Below are 22610 nucleotides of genomic sequence, written 5' to 3' on the forward strand. Positions count from 1 at the left end.
CAGCCCTTTGAAAGTTTGAAAGTTTCAAACATGAAATAGCCTATAAAAATGTGAATAGGAAACAGAAAAATAAAACAAAATAAGTCCTCCGCACAAATGCGAAGCTTGAATTAAACGTAGCATATTTGTCGTTGTCTGTTAGCGGCTGGGGGAAATGATTTTAACTAAACAGAAAATCGTAATTAAAATAATGAATTAAAATGATTTTTGAACCATTGAGAAAAGAAACAGGCAACATGGGTGGTGAGCAGGAATCGGAAGGCTGGAGGAAAAAGTATAATTTCTTTCAACTAACAGAGAAACTTGAATTATTGTTCAAACCAGCATTTTCCAAACTTTCAAGACTTTTAACGGAATTTTACGAACAGAGTGGTGATATGGTCTTCTTACAATTTTCCGAATGTCAATGTACTAGAGGAAAGACTGGACAGAACAGTTTTTTAAGACTTGAAAAATATCCCTTCTCATTGAGTTACGCATTTGATAGGTCCAAAATCCTGGACTGAAATTCTTTTCTTTAGTATTTGGCGTGGAAATGAATCTTAAAACTTTATCATTACTTTGTTCTTTAGTCTGAAATTTAGCGAATTTCGGCCAGATTCTAAAGTTCGTGGAATGATTCTCACAGAGTCTTAGTTTTCCTTTGCACTCACTGATCAGATGGTCTTCTCATATTTTAAGCAGCGAGCTGATTAAAACATGCTATATGTCTATGACCAAAGCTGTAACAAAGGAATAAATCCTTTGGATTTTCCAGGATTTAAAACTTTTTATTTTCACTCGCAAAAAGTACAGAATTTATTTTTCATTTAAAAAATCTTATTTCCTTCAGTAGTTTTCGAAATTTCTAGAAAAAATACTAGAAGCTTCATTTAAATATCATTGTGCAGCGTAGTGAATTTCTTCAGTTTTAAACATTTGAATGAATATGTGAAATTTATCATTTGCGTAAGTTTAATGTTGATAAATTTCACATTATTCATTCAAATGTTCACTATCCTCTGTCTCCACCAGGACTTAGAAGAGAAGGGCTAGCTCATAGAGCTTTTCCTCCTGAAGCAGAAAGTGAGAAGTGATGACGTAGCCATGATGACACTGAGCGCGCCAATATAATTCACAGCTTGGAAATTAGCGTTTTTGAACCAGCGTTTAAAATGAGCTGTGTGTGAAAGATAGCTATAATTTGGAAGAGGCAATGTTACTGGTTTATGCATTTTAGACTGAATCATTAAAAAATTTAATAATGCTTACTCAATTTTAAAATAATAGATAAAATGTGCTACTCTTTTAACATAAAGTTCCGTGTTTTTTTATTTTTATTTGCAGGTTTTTTTATTTCATGCACTTTTATTTCTAATCATTTCTTTATTTGCGTGCTAACTGAGAGAATTTTTATACTGCTTCTAAGATAACTATAATAGCAGCTATTTAAATTTACTCAAAAAACAACTTTACATTGACATAGGTTTAAACATATATGACATATATGGCAACATTTCTGCTAACCTACGTTTGATTTTTTGCCTAATTGTAAATTTTACATTGTTATAATTCTCTTCCGATTCAATATAATAGATATTTTTTAAATAATTTTGTAATTTATACTTATATCTATATTACAATTAAATAAATGTATATAAGATTGTTACCTTAATTTTGACGAAATAGCTTTATTCAGAGTACCTAAAACAGTTATTTAATTTTTCAAAAGTGTGAGTAAAGGAAGCAGGTCTTTTTATGCCAATTATTTTATTTGATGTTTTATACTATTATATTTTATCTAGAATGCTAATCTAGCACAAAATCTAATCAATAATTAGTTACAAAGGATACAATAAGAATAACTTTAACAAGTACTTAACAAAATTAGTTTGTTAAATACTTGTTATTATTGTTGGTACTATTTTGGTACTATTCATAATACCGAAGATATTATCGATTAACTCATAGAAGTCAGATGCTTTCTGATTTCCTGTGGGGTAGAGTATACCTTTTGCGGTACTTTTTGAAAATAATGCTTTCTCTGGAGCGACTTTTTGTCTCTCGCTTCCCTTGATCATTAAATAATTTGGTTTTAGTTTGTGACACAATTTGATTTCTTCTCAATCTCTATTTAAAACCTCTTTAATAATATCAAAATTTAAAACAGTTACATCTTCTAAAACAAAACCTCTATCTAAAACGCGGTTTCTCAGTAATTTGAGGCAGAGCGCGAAATGAGACATCTGATTAAAACAAACTGCACATTTTGAAAAGAACCAACTTAGTCCAGTTTAGAGTCATAGCAGAGTTTTCAATCTATATGCATTTCGTCGAAACTGAGAACGTATATTTTTTCTACAGAATACAAATATTCGCCTCTTTCCTTCTTTAGAGTAAGAACATTACTTTGAATTCTTGGACTACACTAAAATTTAGAAAACACTAAAAAATAAAATAAACACAATTTCTTTAATTTAATAATACTAGGTAAAGATATTCCAATTTTTTTCTTAATTTTTTTCTTTCCAAAAATCATAGCTTTAAGATGACAGAGCTCTTATGACGATGCTACGTGAAATATTTTCACTAGTCCACCTGATTTTTTTCTTCTTATTCAGTAATGCATTAATCTGCATCTTTATAAAAATAGGCTTTAGACATTTTTCCAAATTCTCCGATTTGTACTCCCCCCCCCAAATTTCGCTATTTGAGATTTTAATTTCTGATACCAATTTCTGTCTAAATGTCGTCCACCTTCTTTGTCGCTGAACAAACATTCTAAAATTTTTCTTTTCTCTATTTTTCAATATTTTAATACAATTTTCTAAGGATATTATTTTGTTCTTCAAATTATCAATGCATTCTTGTTTATCCTTAAACATTCAGTATGATCTACATTTTCATTTGTGAGTTTTATTTCAAAATCATTAAAATTTGATATATTATTGTCATCATCAATTTCGATTTATTTTTGTCATTATAATTTACTTTCGGCACAGCATTCCATTTCAACAGTTTCTTTTTGTGGCTATCCAAACAAGAGATTTTTCATATCTTCATAAACACTGCATAGAAAATGTTCGCTGTAGATTTTTCCGCTATTTACATTAATAGAATCTTCTCTTTGACATTTGTGTATCCATTCTTTCGTCAAAAGCAAACTCTCATTTGGATCCTTTGGTCCCATGAAATAAAATATCTCATTCTTTCATACTTCTGTAAGTGCTACGGCACGTTACTGCAGCACGAAAAGCCATATTACGTAAACGATACTTTACAATATAGAATTTAAAATAAAAACTGACTAAAATTACATATATATAAATTATTTTAAATACATACATTATTAGAAAACAGATATATATATATATTATTAAAATTAATTTGGGATATGTAACCTCTAGAAAATCGTCTCGCAGCTCAATGAAACTGTTTTAAACGCGGGAAATCAGGACAGGTGGCATCACAGTGACGTCAGATTATTGCCTCTTACATCCCCCCATTAGGCTCGCGTCGGCGAGGAGTCGAACAAAGAAATGAGCTAGCCCTTCTATTTATCCCTGGTCTCCACAGCCTTCGAATCACAACCTTGATCGCATCTTCCGATCTTTTTCGAAAGGTGTTAAACTGACATGCTTTTTCCGTAGAGAATTTCTAAATATAATAGATGGTGAGCATTTCTTTAGATTCAAGCACTTCATTTCTCATTAGCAGATTCTTTAACTCTCTTTAAGTAACAGTCGGGGCAGAAGACCGTAGGAAGTTTTCATGTCTGAAGCTTGGAAATAAGCCTGAATATATTTTTCATTAGGAGTAACATTGCCAGCCAGTTTGCAAATGAATTTCTTTGCGTAATTGTTCTAATTTCCATCTTTTATTTTTTATTGTTTCACAATTTCTCGGGATTTGTTTCAAGTACTTGGCTTTACTACGGTTGTTGTATTCGTGGTCTTTCGAATGCTATTACACAATTTCTTTCTGATTGTGGTATCTTACAGAAGTCTGTCACTTTATACATACACGGATACTTTATACATACAAGCAAAAGCAATGATGTGCATAAGTAACACTGCTACGTATTTCAAACAAGTTCCTCTATACAACTACTTTCCTCACTAAAATATATATTGCATACACAGGAGATATTTACATTTTAGTAGGTTTATTATTACCTTTAGCTGAACACAAATTAGTTCATACGAATCGGTTATACTAGCCTTGTAAAAAATTCATAACTACTGTCTGATTGCGGACTCGTACAACTTCACTGGTACCCTGCTAAACGTATTTGTACCAGGCTGACAGAGAACGCACATTGATGAGAATAAAGATATACTTTTCTTGTTGATTTAGTACAATGTATAATAAAAGCGATACTGTTAACTTTCATGTAATTGCTATAAAATTATTTTTGTTGTTAAGTAGCTGTAATGAATTAAAGAGGGAAGCAGAATATAACAATCTATGCTTATATTTGATAGCATTTGATTTGTTTTAAGTAATACACCTATTTTTCTCTTCATTAAATGGATCTGCTCAGACAAATGGAAAAAACGAATGCAGACATCTCATACAAACTGCTTTGCATGAAAATATTAGATTAAAAATGTTAAAAATATACTTTTGTATTTTGAATTAATTTTACATACCTGTATTGCTCAGATTCAACAGTATTTGTAGCTCTTAGCTTAGTAATAAGAACCCACATAATTTTTGTGAGGAATACGATGTTCACCTAAAAAATGCAAGTTAAAACTAAAGTTAATGATAAAGATGAAAAATACTGTTAGTAATTCCAATAACTGAAATAATTGTATATTTCATCAGCTAAAAGAATAGAGATGAGATGAGAAGATGAGGATTTAAAAAGCAGTTTCAGCGCTTCGGGTAAGTAACTTCCATGATGCTTTAATAAGTACAAAAGATTCCATACTTTTACATGCAAAATTCGAGGACAAATTAGCAATTAATATGTCTCACTTGTTTTGGTAACATATAGTAAGACAAGACTCCTAACTAAGACTGCCAGCGACTTATTGCTAAGTATAGAAAATGTAACAGAGAAAACTTTATCGAACATTAATCTGAAATGATTCAAGTAGTAAGCATTTTACATCCCAGAATGTACTTGTTTGTTTAATGAGTAGTAATTATATTTTCGTTATAAGGTAGTTTCTTCCGCGCTCTTAGCATGCCTTTGTGGTGTAGTCGTCATAAGTCCGTGGCTTGTATTCAAAAGGTCAGTGTTTCGAGTCCCGGCGAGGACATTACTCATTTTTTATCTCTCCTGCTTTCAAAAAATACCTAATGTCTCTACATCGCTCAAAGAAAAATAACGAGAAGATGAATTTGGAATTAAGTGTTTTAAGGAAATGGGATCATATTCTTAGCTTGACTGAGATATGGTATCATCGAATTGCTGGATCGATGTATTATCCATTTCATCAGTGATAACCAATCATTTTACACTTAATTTCAACCCTGATCTTCTTATCTCGCGATCAGCTGTGATCTTAAAGGTCAATGATTTGGAATTCTTCTTCTACTATTTTTATTATTAAAGCCTGCATTTGTGTCATTTGAGTTTGTCAAGTCTAAACCGGAGAGGAATTACTGTGTCACTAGGAAAGAGTTGCTCGCCATAGTTAAAGCCGTAGAGCATTTCCATCACGGCAGAACATTTCTCCTCCGCACGGACCATGCCTCATTGGCCTGGCTTTTAAATTTCAAGAATCCTGAGGGTGAAATAGCCAGGTGGATACAGAGACTCCAAGAATATGGCATCACTATCCGTCACCGTAAGGGATCATCACATGGGAACACCGACACCCTGCAGAGTCGTAGCTAGGGTTTTCAGCGCCCAGGGACAACTGAAGATTTCACGCACCCTACTGCTTGCCAAGGATGGAAAACATTTAATTTTAAAATGTCGTAACATCAGTTTGGCGCCCCTTGGATTCTGCGCCCGGGGACAGATTCCCCCCCTTGCCCCGCTCTAGCTACGCCCCTGACGCCCTGTCTAGAAGACCTTGTCCAGAATGCTGGCGATATTGTTCCAGGGTGGAAGCGAAATACGTGCTGCTGACTCCGGTCGCAAGACAAATTATAACATCAACATCGGCTGATAGAGACCTGGAGTGATGATGAAGTCAGGAAAGACCAGCTAGAAGACCGCGACATTAAACCCATAATTCATTTAATGGAGTCATCAAACAGAAAACCTACCTGGCAGGACATTTCTGTCTGTAGTCCTACAACAAAACAATACTGGGCACTCTGGAATTCACTTCACATTCGAAACGGCGTCTTATACCGGAAATTCGAATCGGATGATGGGAAGACGTTTCGATGGCAAATGATACTTCCAAGATCCCGCATTCCTGATGTCCTTAAAGAACTACATAGCAGCCCTACAGGAGGCCACTTTGGAATAATGAAGACCTTGCAGAGAGTTCGTGAGCGCTTTTACTGGAATAATGCAAAGGATGACGTGCAAAAGTGGTGTCGATCATGCGATTCCTGTGCAGGTCAGAAAAGACCGAGGAAACGCGGCCGAGGCAAGCTGCAACGTTACAACGTAGGTGCGCCGTTTGAACGTATCGCCTTTGACATCTTGGGACCTCTGCCACGAACTGCTGATGGCAACAAATACATGCTCGTTGTCATTGATTACTTCACCAAATGGCCTGAAGCGTATCCTATTCCTGATCAAGAGGCTGTTACAGTAGCTGAGGTGATGATACAGCACTGGATTTCCAGGTTCGAAGTGCCTCTTAAATTACATTCCGATCAGGGAAGGAATTTTACCTCGGTAGTAATCAAAGAACTATGCAAACTATCCGGCATTGACAAAACCCAAATGACGCCATTACATCCCCAGTCGGACGGCATGGTAGAGAGGTTCAATCGAACCTTCCTTAATAACCTCTCATTAGTGGTTTCCAGAAACCAGCAGGACTGGGACAAGAAATTATCGCTGTTTTTACTGGCTTACCGCAGTGCTGTCCACGAGACTACCGGCTATTCCCCATCACAGATGCTCTTCGGTCGTGACCTTCGTCTACCTTGTGATCTCTTGTTTGGTTGCCCTCCGGATGCTCCTTCATCGCCTGAGGAATATATTCAAGATCTCCAGGTCCGGTTTGAAGTGATGCACAACTTTGCACGAGAGCGAGTCAACTTGGCGACGGAGAAGATGAAGATCCGCTACGACACAAGAGCTACTGAACATCAATTCCACGAAGGAGATAAGGTGTGGTTGTGGAATCCGACTCGACGGAAAGGACTTTGTCCGAAATTACAGTCACCTTGGGATGGTCCGTACACGGTCCTAAACAGGCTGAATGACGTCGTGGTTCGGATCCGTAAGTCTTCGAACTCTAAGCCTAAAGTCGTTCATTACGACAGGTTAGCTAATTACTATGGCGATAGTACGTAGTGTAAATAATTGTAAATAGTGTAAGACCATGGTCCTTTTTGTTTCTAAATGTGTATTTGATTTGTATTTGATAGCATTTGATTTGTTTTATTTATTGCATTTATTGTTCATGTTGTTTATTATTGTAATGTAATGCTTATTATTGCATTCATGCCACAGTTTTAAGTTTGGCTTCCTGTCCAGGGATTGTACTGCCCGGGACGTGCAGTCCTTGGAAAGGGGGCAGTGTTACGGATTTGGTATTTTAATAGCTTATGTTAGTTGAATTATAAATTAAATGGTTTTATTTCCCGCGGATTGCAACGCGTGACGAATATTAAAAGAAAGCTAAGCCGGAAAATTGAAAATACAAGAGCGCGTGCATGTAACATTTAATAAATATCTCTTTTTGATTTCGAGAAAGTACTAGAAAATTCTCGCGCGCGATTTTAAAATCTTATAAAAGGAGGAAAACCTCTCAGTTCGTTGTAGTAGTTAGTTTATTGTTGTTTAGAAAACTGCTCTTGTTGACTGCAGCGAATTCGCGGATTAGCTTTCTTTAGCTGTTTTGAATTAAGTTCTCTTGAACGTTTGAGTAGTTAGAAGATAACTACTGTGATATATTGTGATACTATTGGAGTACATTTAATTATATTTGTTGTGATAATAAGAAATTTTTGTTCATTTTTCATCGGATTTGTGCATTCATTTCTTAACGAACCCGTACGCACGCAACAATATTCATAAAATATTTAAATTGATAAAATTTTATGATGTGATGATTGGCATATAAGAGTTTTGAGCTGTTATTTTATCCGGTCAAAATTAATTTAAAACTTTCTTCACGTGAAATTTTGCCAACTCGTGAGAAATATTTTCTTCCTAGATAATGAGATATCTTCTACTTCTTTTGCTCTTGTAATTAGCATACAAGAAATAGTTGAAAACATAACTTTAAATATCAAATCTATTAATTTAGATATTTGTAATTGGCAAAATATACGAACTTAAAAGTTATAAATGTTTTAACAAGTGACTTCTGGGTAGCACAGTAAAGTCTGTTAAATGAATTAGACAAATCTCAAAATGATGTTACCTTCAATAACATACAGTTTAGATTAGTTAAAAAACTCATCAAAGCACTTCCATCATCACGAAGGAGCAGATTTTATGTAAGACAAATAATCCCAAAATTAATGATAACGATCTTTTTTTAAAAAGGAATAATTGTCGCATTGTAAGTTTAAATATTACAGATCAGAGCACAACTTGAGCTCAACATGCACACCACACATTTTTGTAATAAATCACAGAACATACGAAATCAATTTTTACAGTGCTTCATACAACTAAGCAGGACAAATTAAAGTAAGTACAATATATGCATATGGCTTTCGTTCAGGGTTTTGATATACATTCAGCCTATTAGTTCTCTAATTGTAAGATTATATATATATATAAGCTTCTGAAGTGTTCTAAAAATTGCAAAAGGATCTTTGGTTAAATGGATCTTTGTTTGATCGTGATTTCAGGAACTTCGTACCTTGACTGAAAAATTAAATTCCATCTAAATTACTTTTTCCGACCTAAATATGAAACAAGCTTCATTAACTACATGTGAATGCTGCTAATTTGAGAAAACGATTTCAAAATAATTGCTACGACGAGAAGTCAGAGTATTAAATTTACTGTAATTATTGTAATAATTATTATTACAAATTCTAAGAATTACTTAATCTCACGTAAAGTGTTTTATTCAAATTTTGACCTAAGGTACGCCTAGTTATTATTATCTGAAGAACTCGTCCCATTTCTCATGACAGACCATGCTATCCTGAAATTTACCAACACCATACTTCCCATACTCTATATAGGTAGGAAGATAGAAATATCCATATTTTACCAGAATTTGAAGCTATTGGTATGTTCGTATGTACTAACCATTATATAAATGCTGAGCATCACCATGCTCAGCATTTATATAATGGTTAGTAATATGCAGCATGCTCATTGCAGAAGGTAAGCTAATCTCTTGATTATTGGTATAAACGATTAGCTCAAAAATATTAAAGTATTCAGAAGCTATTATAAAAATTCTATAAACTAAAGGATTAACTGCAATTGTAATGAAAGGTGAAGAGCAAAAGAAAACATGAGATGCTTATTCGAAATCCTTCGCTTCTGGAGTGTGTTAACCCAGTTTCGATACTGCAATACGCACATTCAAAAAAACATCAATAGAAAATGAGAAATAAAGGAAGTTACTTTTAAAATAATTAAAACATTAAAATGAGTTGAGGAGCATATATTTCTTGAAAAATTTTATTGTGGCCTCTTCAGAAATCAAATCTGGCTCTTTAGAGTGGTGGAATGATACGTGACACATTATGGGAAATTCGTGTTGTAAATTAAAAAGCGAATGAATGTATGGATTCAGATCAGAGGGATTAGCAAGAAGAAGAAGGATGTTTCTGAATATTCAAAATTAAAGAACAGTTTTTAGAGCAAAAGTAAAACAGTAACATTTATTGCAATATTAGTAATTTAAAAGTAACGTTGCAATATCGATTTATTCAAAAATGAAAAGTATAATGTTTTTACAAATGCAGTGATTAATTTTTAGCTAAAAGATTCCATTCTGACCTGATTTGCGAAGATTTATATAATGAGTTAGTTTAAATAGCTTAAAAATTTTTAAACTGTTTACCTGATAACTATCAACTTAAAATACTCTCGGATATTCATGACTGTAATGCTAAATAAATTCATTTATATCAGGACTGGAATGTCTCAAAACTGAACTTGCCTCATAACATATCGAAATACAAATAAAAATGAGAAGTATTCTAGATCGTCCTCAAAATATGGCTAGTTTTAAAAATATTTCGACCTACCATTTCTACTGCAGCAGGAAGGGAAAGATAAAAAAGACATTTTTTATATCAAATGCATTTGATTCGATCTGGGGTTCAAGTACGTGCAAGAATTTCACATTTCCACAGAAAAATGTAAGAAATTCCTTGGAATGGAAGCCAAAATGAAAAGTATTCGAAAGGCATCATGTTGTGACAGCTATTATCTCGAAATTGGAGTTGTGATTTTCTGTTAAACATGTTCCTGAATTTTTAGATCCTCCACATCATTGTTTCCCGATATTGTTTGGGAGTATTATTGAATTGAGGTGAGCTGACAGCAAATATTAATTAAAATAATATATGAGATTGGCAATGAGTACAGGAATATGCTTAAAAATCATTTAGTTAATATAATGTAGATGATTACTGGAAGTCTTTTTTTAACTGCATTAACGATCTCATTGTCAGATTTACATGATTTTGCAATTGGTTTTTTTAACAGACTAAGAATAAATGGTTTAATGATAGTCTTTTTCAAATTTGGACAGAATTAAACTTTATATTAGCAGCGACTTTTTTTTATGAGAATGCTATGCATTCCGAGAGATCCTGTTCTAATCTCTCTTGCATGCGTTTCAGCGAAACAAGTTTCAATATAAGACTGTATTTTGCCTCATGCTGAACTTGAAATTTACGTATTTCTTTTTCAAACATTATTATTTTTTACTATTATATAGATTTCACCCATATTTTAACATACATTTATTCTTTTATAAAACTCTTAGTAAGATACAAATACGAGCAGGCAGATTCACAAATTAACGGTATCAGATTCTGATCGCGTAGGTTCATGTGCGATTCTGGACCACAGAGTACATGAACTGCCACAGAGATGATGATTGCAGTGCTGTTTCCTTAATAAAATGTAAAAGTTTAAGTCCTGATCATGTGGGTTAGTATCAAATCAATACAAATGTTGTAAACATTGCTCTTGATTGGCCGTATGTGTTTTCATAAGTATGATTAATCATTGGATACTTTACGAATACACATAGTAGAACATTTCAAATAATGCAAAGCAAGTAATTCATTTTTGCAACGTTTCCAACGTATGTTATGGACAAAATACTTTAAATGTAGAAATTTATGGGGGGATTGGATACGAATAATGCAATTATTAAAAGTTTCGTTAATTGTCTAATAACTGCACAATCATCATTAATAATTGAATTATCGATTTATTAATTAAAATATTAAATGTTTTTATGTTCTGTCGTGAAAAGATTAATCTGTTAATCCTATATAATATAACAGAGGTAAAGAAATTGAAACAACACGGTTTTCAGATCCTAAAATGATATAGTTTTATTTATAGAATATAACACTTTTCTATAATATTCACAATTTAAATTTTGCTTTTGACAGAATTTTATGAAGTACATCTTAACTGTAAAGTCTTTTACTCGTACTTTCCTGTTTAATAAATTTACAGTAAGTTCGAATTTTCAAGATTTTCTGATATAATTTAGTTTGGTGTTCGTGTACAAATTCATAGAAATGACTATACAGTATCTCGATTGAGGTGAACTGACAGCAAATATTAATTAAAATAATATATGCGATTGGCATAGATTCATCAGAATTAACATACCTACCAGAAATTCAAAATAAATTTGAAAGAAGAAGAGTTATTTCGAAGTAGTGAATGTTTATTTCTGTTAAAAATTTAAACAAATATGACTGCAACTTTCTATATGATTTTCAAATATGACTGCATCTTCTCATTTACATTTCAAAGAAGAATCAGAATGGAAGAAATGTTGACAGTTCCTTCAAAACTGTTTCAGATATTTATAATTTTCTTTAGATAGTAAAAGGAAACCTTTCTTAGATATTAAGCTTTCAAAATAAGAATTGAAAGCATGTTTTGATATGCTAGCTGCAAGTTAGAAAGGGGAAGAATAATCGTTTTGTCCTTGAAATAATCAATAAAAACACTATTATTCTCAACAACCAAGAAGCATAGTGAAAGTAGACAAAGAAATTATGCAAAATGTGTGGCAAGGGATGTGGTTTAAAATTATAACGTTAATCTTAACCGTGAACATGTTAAAGCTTATGCCATGTCGCTGTCGTCTTGCTTGAGTAATTTGTTTGCATTAACTGCGAGTAGATACATAGAGTTATTGGCTGTGCTTAGAAAATTGTTTAAGAAGTTATATTCGGTACGAATGTTTGTAGCTTTGAGACTGAAGATCTTGTTATAAATTGAATTTAATAATAAAGGCAAGAAGCGAAAATTGTCAAAAATGTATACAATAAGAACTCATTTAATTTATATTATCATTTTAAGCTTGTAAAAAGTAGGAACAGCGGATTATAAAGTTCTGTTTGATTTTACATTCGAATTTGAGCTTCGTGTTGATAATGAAGCAGGGTCAATGGTGATAACTTGGTCTTGGCATTGACAAGTTATCGAGTAAAAAAAGCCAGAATATGATCCTCACGAATTTTTTCATAAATTAAGCGATTGCTCCAAGATTAGCAACCATATGCTTAAAACTGGATATTTACTTTCTCTCTAGAAGACAGTAATCATCTCACCAATCTTAAAGTCTGGAAGTCTTGCCAGTTTGGAAAATCTCCCAGTCACTCGGAATGCTACTCTGCCGTGAGATTGCTTTCTGCGTTCATCAACTTATCATTTCACAGAAATTTTTTACCACGGCATATAGAACAAATCCGTTAGAGAAATATTTCTGAACGTAGCATAAAAGTTTGTGCGTGACAGTCAGGAGAGTCACATATACAAACTTATAACTGTATAGACTACGTCACAAAAATCCTTTATTACTATTTGAACAACAGATACTTAATAAAACATATTCTACACGTAAATCTATTCCGGATCACATTAAACAATGATTGCTTCTAAGCACTCTCTCGATCAATATTGACTAAGATACTCTTCTTGCAATACTAACCATGTATGCTAATGATACTGCAGTTATGAGAAAAATGCATCTGTCAGCTTAGTTAAACAACACTTCAAATATACAAAAAATACAATGGAGACTTAGCTATAGGGATAGACAATAATAACCAATTTTGAAAAAAAATCTGATTCTTTCCAATTTAAAAGGAATGTGAGTATTGGCAAAGACCAACAATACCTACGTGGCATACTCTATTGGATTTCACTGGACTAAATAAATCCATTATTGACTTATAACTCTGGACCATTAACGTACACTAAAGCCCCACATTTTACATGTATTACAAAGCTATTAAAGCCATTTTGCGCCCTGGTAACACCCGTATCTGTCTCCTCTCATTAAAGTCTGTACCAGTGATTCATTTCTGTATCAAGAAATTACAAGGAATACACATCATTATTATTAGGCGAGCCACAAATTTTAGGAGGTTTATATGAGGAGAAGCTGACGATATAAATATAGTATTAAAAGCACACATGCTTTCATGATACGAATTTCTAAAACATTAAAAAATTTCAGGCTTAAGACCGCAGTAGTGCTAATGTAGTGTAAAAAAAGAGTTTTTTCATAGCTTCAGATTAATTAATTACACATTTTTCTTATTCTATTTTGTTTCATATGTAATCCAATGTCCAAAATTTTCGGACCAGTGTTTGCAATCCATTTTCGTTCTTAATATAATCTCTTCTTTTATAGCTACCTGGCGTTCAGCAACCGAGTCACGCGGATACGTAATTTCGACTGAAACGCCTGCCTAACTTACTCTTTATGTATGTGTGCCTTTGTCCCTCTAGACCAGTGGTTTTCAACCAATTTTGCCCCGTGTACCCCTTTCACCAGTGCTAGAAGATAATTACCCCCACTTCTTTCTCAAACTCAATAAGTACATATACATTTATTCATAATATTATTTTTTAATGTGTTTTATAAATTAAACAATAAAAAATATAGAATATAAAAAAAAAAAAAAAATGAATAAGAGCAGTTTTATTGATGCATGAACTAAACTAAATATTTAGCATTTAAATAAGAAGCTGACTGTATCCTTCCTTGAAACTAAATACTAAAATAAAATTCCCTATGGTTGACAACCACGGTGCTATACTGATGGAATATCAAAAATCGCAAACATCTTATTATTCAGTAATAGTGCTTTCGTACTTTAACTCAAATTTTGCGAAACTGAGTCATTTATTGAGTCGTCATCTATTGAGTCATCATCTGAGTCTTTATTGTGACCCTATGCTAATCACAAAAGCTGCTTCCTTGCTTAATGTTAATAAGTATTTTATTAGTATTAAATATTTTGAGCTGTATTTAATCTACGTGGTTAACAAACTTTATTTTTGTTTCAAAGAGTGAACAATAAAACTCATAGAAATATAAAATGTATTTTTTATTAGTGGAGCATTTTTTAACTCGTATATATAAAATTTCAAACTGATAATGCGAGGTATTCGGAATAGTGATATAAGAATAAAAACGCACTATTATAAACCTTTTATTCGTAAAGAATAGAAATACGCAACCCTAGGTGTTCGCATAACTTAATCCGTTAAACTGGATGCTGAAAAGTGGAGGAAATTTGAGGCCAGGAAGGAACTAGGACAAGGTTTGCTTAGGATCCATTTCCATGAACTTAGCAATTAATCTCTGGTTCTCATTCGTCAGATTGTGCTTTAAGACGACGTTCGGAAAGCGGATTAAAACTGTTTACAGAGATTCACTGCTACTGGAAAGGTAATAAATCACTCTAAGACATCCAGGTGCTAATGCTAGTTAGCTATTCAACCCGGAGTTAATGCCAGTTACCTGTTAAGTTAATAAGAGAACTGTTAAATCGAAGGACAAAATTATGCTGCTAAGGATTATTTCAATAGTAATAATACGATGTAAACCTGTTTATCCGAAATAAATAGGGGCAGAGCAATTTCGAATAACAAATTTTTAGACGGTTAATAGGAACTTGTCGTATGTATTAGAGTTTCTTAACAATTAGCATGGACATTATTTTAAATGCCAGATATTTATTACATATTCGTATATAATAGATCAGCTATTCATATTAGATCCTCTAATAATTAAAATTAAAAGAAATTTGAATGTAAGCCATTTATTATAATTTAAATATATTTATTTAAAATATTTTATTTACAGTTATTTATGTATATGACAATAAAAAATTAATTTTAGGAATAAATGTAAATTTCATTTTATAAAAGAATATATGTGTTAGGTTGATAGTAATAGAACAAGCGTATTACATCACTAAGGAGATAAAAGTACTAGGTTGACTAGATAGATAAAATTGTGCAGATAAATATATTAGAACGGAATATTTAATAGTTAGTTTGACACTTTTTCTAGTCATTTTGTGAAAATGGATGCAGTTTAAATGAAATTTTTTGTAATGTGCAGTTAAGCGAGAGTTTAATCGCTTAAAATAATCCTTAATTTCTTTATTGGATGACATCTATCTCATTTAGGTGCCATTCAGTCCATACTGTACTCTCTTGACATTGCTAATAGTTTGATATATATAAGGAAAGCTCTGCCATCATGAAAAAATATACGTTATTAAAAAAATGCTTAGAATTTAGAATGAAAAAATACTCCACTGCATTTCTATAAGCTTTACTCTTTACATCTGACCACAAATGAAATTTCTATATCCTGTACATGATATATTAGTAAAAATAATATTTTAACGTAATGAATATTAACATAGAGGGGATTGCTGGAGTCTTTGCGAAGATTTTATTTTAAACAACTTTCGAATGAAGATATCGCGTAATTTCCATGACTGAAGAATGTACGGCTTTTGGATAGGAGGACTACCCTTTTCTTTTCATTTATGTAATGGTTATCTTAACGCATTTAAGACGTCGTTTTGCCTTCTTGGGAACTATAAAGAATATGCTTTAAATGTGTAAATGCTTAATTGCTCTTGAAATGTTTTTCTTTTCACAATGCTTCCATGAATATGCCAAATTTTTATTTGACGGACTCCAATTATACTAGCAAATATATCTAAAATTCTTATCTTTACGTCTTCAGTTTGCAATTTTGATCTATCAAATCTGTTACTTTTTTCCTGCAAAGCGTGTGGATCTTCCTTCTGAGAGAGACTTAATTTCTGAATGTCTTTCTCTGTCTTTGAAGGCGAAATATCGGTTTATCCTCTGTGGTTCACTCTAGGGAACGTCCTCTATGATTAACTAACTAACTAACGTAGGACACGGTCTTACTGCAGCGGAGTTTCGACTCATGCTGGTAAGAGTTTCTCCTTCTTATACGAAACGTAACAAACAATAAACCTTCAGAGAAACAATAAACGTTCAAATGCGATTTCTAAATTAAAAAAACTGCTGTGCAAGTTTCACATTTACGCACAATGTTGATGGCGTTACTTATACATGCTTTGTGTTTGTCATGCACTCAAATGATAATCATTTATCTAACCCAGCATGTACCTTTCACGCAAATTAGACGCTTGTTCCGCATTCATGATGTAGCAATTTTAATGCCCAACATTGTAATTTACTTCCAAATTTACCAAACTAGAATTCTTGGTAGCAAATCTTCAACAGCAAGACATGAATTACAGTTAATATTTTCTCGTACTATTTAAGTTTCTTGCTAATTTTCGTAACTTTTTTTTCTGAGCGAATATATGTGTGATTTAAAGGAACAGTGTTTAACTTAAAGTATCCAAAAACTTAAAATAGCTATTAATTAATTAAAGTACTTATAATCAAAATTTAAAACGAAATGTCACTTTAGAAATTACATACAAATCAAAATTTTTATTACAAGATAAAAACGAGTTCTAATATTTTATAATCATACTCTTTCTAAATTTAAAGTAGAAAATGCTATATTTAACTAAACATCCATAGTCCGTTATGGATTAAAATAACAGTAAATAATATTATATTAATTTATGAAGTATCGCTGATTAATAAATGTTGCGAAAATTTGTCAGAACCTCCTTCAAGGAAGGAAGAATTCCTAGGTCAAAAAGTAATTTAAACGATGAAATACAAAATGAGAAAATAAGAATTTCTAGATTTCGCAATTAAAGATGAGATATAAATTCAACTAAGCCTCTAGCAAAATCAAGAAATTTCTAATTTGTCAATATTTTTCGAAATGGTTTCACTAATGACACTTGAGTGTTAAATCGGAAAACTTTCGTCCCTCTAAAACTCTTTCTTGGAAAAATGATGCACCTGAAATTTCTCAAATGCATTAAAATGCAACGAGATATTTGAAGTCGTATGTGCAAAACAAATATTTTCAAACCAAAATATTATTTTTGTTGAGAAACTTCGAGCTCTAAAAGCAAGTTTAGCGACAAAAATTTTTGAATATTTGATGAGGTAGGATATTCGGGTTTGAAAAGTACACAAAAGCTTATAGGTTTCAATAAACTTTATTTTCAGACAAAAATTGTATGGAAAAGGCCCCATCTGTTCCAAATTCCAAGTAAGTGCAGTTCTCAAGTGAGACAAAGAGCCAACCTCAGTTCAATATTCGCTGAAGTTTTATATATAGGTATAGGATTCTAGTTAAATTAGATGTTCTTAGCAACTAGAAACTTGAGAAGAATGCACAGCGGCTATTCGCTGGTCTTCTGAAAACTATAAGAACAAAGTCCAAAGAAGGGTTAAAATACCTTTCTATCTGACTCAGAAAACGTATGTTCACGAATACCACGATCAGGTTTTTTTGATAATTTTAGTCGGAAAAATCGAGGTGCGCAGCCTACGCGAAACAAAGCAATATAGGCCAGGTAAACGCAAGTTGGTCGGCGTAAATTATTTCTTTTTGAAGCTACGGTATCCCAGGAAAGTATAACGTTATATGATGCTACTGTACCCTCTTAAATAGTTTAATCCTGGTGGGAAGAAGTGCCATGGTGTGGTAAGTTATCTTTGTTAGATTGCCGGTAGATTTTAAAGGATCACTCGGGACTTTTAAATCCATATTTAGTGCAGAGATTGTTGTCGACTGAAGCTATTGTTTAACGAATAAAATTTAATATAATATACTTAGATCAGCAGTGTCTTTCTTTCTGCCGTAGAATTAAATTCTGCTAACAGATTTATTCCTTCTCATTAAAATGTTACTGGACATGTATTCCTACGTACTTAGGCGGGAGCTGCAAAAGCTGCAGGTGGTAAAAAAGCTCAGATTTCTTTCCCTATAACCATCGATCGGTATCATATTTCTTCGTTTCTTTATGCTCGTAATCCAGAAAAAAATATTTTTTCAGTAATTCAAGCTTTCAATAGCTTGCTTGATGAAAATATGCGCGCCCTATTCCGGACATTTTTTCATTTTAGGCGCATCGAAAAAATCGTGTGCGCGTCTTATTCAGTGGCGCGTGGTGTTTTTGAATATACGATATTTCACAGTTGGCCCACTCGGGCTTACAGGAAGCCCCCACTTGGGCTTGAATGTAAAGCAGAAAATCAGAAACTAAACTAACTCTAATTAGAAAAGCTGCACAGAAATAACTAACCAAGTTGACCCTTAATTTAACACCGGCGAATCCTAACAGGCACGTAAGGATATGGACGAGCGTAATAAGACTGGCTTAAAGCAACGATGTGGCCAAATGGCAGAACACGCTCTACTAAGAATTCTGAGCTCTTGTACAGAAGAGACGAGATTTTCTATAAATACTGGTTCTACCTCATTTACATAAAATGCGATACTGAAAACTCATTCTGGCAGCGAGTTGAAGGTGAGAAACAAGAATAAAGGAAAGGGTTTCAAAATTAAAAATAACTATTAGGAAATTATTCTAATAGTTTTCTAATTTTTATTCTAATTTCTAACTATAGGAAATTATTAGGAAATTAAAATAAACTCCTACACAGCGTATTTTCGATTACTTCGTATAATGCCGTGGCAAAAGATTTCGGATAATTGAAACTACAAATTTTCATGCATACATTATGTGCTTATTTCTTAAAAATATCCGTAATTTTATCTTGCCTTTGAGAAAGTCTAATTCTTTGTCGAATTTAAACAGCGTATCTTTCGAAGTACTATTTTACCATTTTATACGAATCCCCTTTGGTCTACGAAGTCTAATAAATAGAAGTCATTGCTGTCTCGGAATTAATGTAATTGTCAGTGTCTTCATTTCTATTTTCAGAATCATTCGCTGTTTCTTCTATTCTTGCGACACTTGAAGCGATATTCGTATTACTGAAACACTGAAAGCTTAGCGAGTCATTAAGTCGAATCGTCATCGAATCATTCCTCCAAGTTTTCGCCATCGACATTTTCAAAGAATTTTACATTTTCAATTTTTTGGCATACAGTTTCAGTTATTGCCTGGATTTTTTTACAATCAGACAAACATCCAATTTCTGTATTACGAAGAATCTTTTTCCATGAGAGAATTTGCGCGCGTTTCTTTTTTACGCACCCACGTGCATAGCGAGAGTATCCGGATAATCGAGATGACATTGCAGGTTTAAAATATAAGCTTCTCTGAACTTAACATAATGCTCATAGTTTTAAATGTTTTGATTTTAAGTTTTGAAATTACATGGATAGATGTTAATTTATTAGTAGCCTATTTGCCAAAGGATTGCGTTGATTTTTTTTTATGAAAGTAAACCTTCATTCCTCAAGAATGTTAATCATACTCAAACCTCCTTCTATTCGTATAGGAACAATAGTCAGATAATAGAAACATAAACATAACAGTATATTAAAGTTTTATTTTGTTTCATGATAACTACTTACATGAAAAAATGAGTTTTATAAACTAATAATTTGAAGACTGAATTTCCAGAAAAGCACAGACTTGGAAAGAGCTTTTATACTATGTTATTCATTTAAGCTTTGAATTTGTTTATCCAAGACAGATGCAATGATCTTTAACCTGTTCCTTCTATATCTGGTTACATATGAGGATCAACTTCTGTGAATACACTTTTACTCAAATTTAACTAACATGAAAAATATACTTTCACTTCCATTCGAACGCTGCACTTATAAACCAGAACTCGAACGCCAGAACGTTAATTATTTTACAAGTAAAGAAGAAACTTTAAAGGCATAAAGGTATTTTTTGTCATCTAAAAAGGTATGCTATTTAATAGGTGTTATTAAAATAACGTCATGAAGAATGTTTATTTTAACCTGAAATGATATAAACAAAATGTCGCTAGTCGTGAGAAAGATTTTAATTATAATCTATTACTTAAATATCTGTCACACTGCTTATGGCTACCAGTTTAACTTAGTTGCATTTCAAAATAAAACTTTATGGAATTTTTTCGTTTAGTAACACATTCTTAATATCCTAAAATCTAGAAAATCTTTTCAGTTAAAATATATCAAAGATATGAATATTATCATTAAATAATATTGAAAATTCCTATTCTAATATTTGTTTGTTAATAATGCATTAAATTTACTGTCGAGAAAATTTATACGAAGGTACGGATAATATTTTCTTGACAATATTTATCTCAGAAAATATTATCAAACTAAATTGAAAAAAATTATTGATTCTAATGATTTTAAAAGTGGTTTTAAATTACTGGAATTATCACATACTTGATTTTACCAAATTTTAGCAGGAACTGTTAGGTTTAGCAAAGTATTTTGAAACAGATTTCGGAATCCTGTATCAGTATGAACGAAATGTTTTTGTTCACATTAACTCAGATGAAACAAGAAGCTGAGAGTTAATTTAATTTTTTTAAAGCATATAAGCTTATCAAATGTTTGACATCACATTTTATTACTATTTCCAGTTTTAATCACAGCACACATATAAGAATATCCATATTTGATGTTAAGAATGCCCAACACATATTGTGAATAAAAAGAAATAGCGAAAATTTCTAATTGCTATGTTTTGCAAAGATCAAAAAGTTTTAATCACAGCACACACATAAGAATATCCATATTTGATGTTAAGAATGCCCAACACATATTATGAATAAAAAGAAATAGCGAAAATTTCTAATTGATATGTTTTGCAAAACTCTGAAACTCTGATATGAATATTTATAATAAACAAACTAGAATTCATAGGGTTTTATTTTAATTAATCGGTTATTCTTTATTTTTCTGTTCTATACTTCTAATTTTCGCCAATTTTCGCAAGAAGGCAAATTAGTTTAAAGTGTAAGAACCAAGTTTCAAAGTTTAGCAGAAAAGGATTTATATCTTAAGACTTACTGGTTTATTCTAGCTTCCATTTCTGCTACTTGCAATAGCTTACCGGCATAAATTTGTTTGCTTTGATTCTTTGCATGTAGCAAGAGAGTGAGAGAGAAATTTTGAGATAGGATTTGCCTTTATTGTGAATACATTTAGTTTATTTGATCGTCAGATTGACTCAGAGCCTTGTATAGGTATTTTTCTCATCTGACGCAAAGAGGTAAATAAGCGCCCTTAAATACAATCAGATTAACCATGCAAAATCATATCATACCTCTTATAATACTTTTAAGTAACGACTTGCACTCAAAAAATTAATTCATGTAATAATTTATTATTTTCAAACGAAAATGTTAAAATGTACATTTTTAATAAATAACAATTAGCTTTGAAATAATGTAAATAAATAGTACTACGGTTAACAAAAAATAAAAACAAAACAAAAAAATGCAATATTAACATTCAAGCTTTTTTGGAATTTAAGTTTTCTATATTTTAATGAAAACAAATCGACAATATTTTTAAAAATCAACATGATTATTTTGTTTATGATCCATACAGTGATATTTGAGAATTTTCTTAGGTCAAGAGAAGATTCTGGGTATTTCATTTTTACTGGGCTTCTAACACACTTAGTGATTAGCAACTAAGTGATTAGTGATTAGTAAATATTCTTAATACCTTCCGAATTCACAGGTATGACTTAAATTAATCTGCGTTTCTGAATTATCTTTAAAAGGCCTGATTTCGCTTTAGCGACCAGATTATTGATATAGCCTGTTTTTTAAAATTAGATATTTCTGATAGAATACCTGAAACACTTATATAACTTGAATATAAGCGTTAAGCTGTTCCTTTTCAAAAGACTTAAATACAATGACATTAATTCTTCCCCCGTCAGAAGCTTGAAATTGGAAGCAATCTCGTTTTATTTTTTATAAACCCATTTTAAAAAGGAGATTAATATACTTCTAATTTCTTTTATTTCACCATGAAAAAGATTTTCTGACAAAATTAGTTCTTGTTTCAACTGGTTCTCAAAAATCTGATTTATTAACTTTTCTTTTTCTTTTCTCATCATATTTTGCTGATAGATTCACATATCTTAAGAATATATTCCACTAGTGGTCAAGTGGTTAAGACCGCTGAATGCTGGTAGTT

General features: G+C 32.1%; 1 protein-coding gene across 2 annotated transcripts in view; it reads right to left on the bottom strand.

The window, feature by feature from the left end:
* Nucleotides 1-22610, bottom strand: part of LOC118181820 (diuretic hormone receptor-like) — a 376168-nt gene that overhangs the window by 17727 nt on the left and 335831 nt on the right. For both annotated transcript variants that reach the window (XM_085819127.1, XM_085819126.1), the window contains one exon: nucleotides 4632-4717. In XM_085819127.1, the coding sequence (XP_085675253.1) occupies nucleotides 4632-4717 (86 nt within the window). The remainder of the gene's footprint in view (nucleotides 1-4631; nucleotides 4718-22610) is intronic.

This window comes from Stegodyphus dumicola, chromosome 6, assembly GCF_044657685.1.
Source record: "Stegodyphus dumicola isolate Sdum_Otavi_A_Nest chromosome 6, ASM4465768v1".
NCBI classification, from domain to species: Eukaryota; Metazoa; Arthropoda; class Arachnida; order Araneae; family Eresidae; genus Stegodyphus; species Stegodyphus dumicola.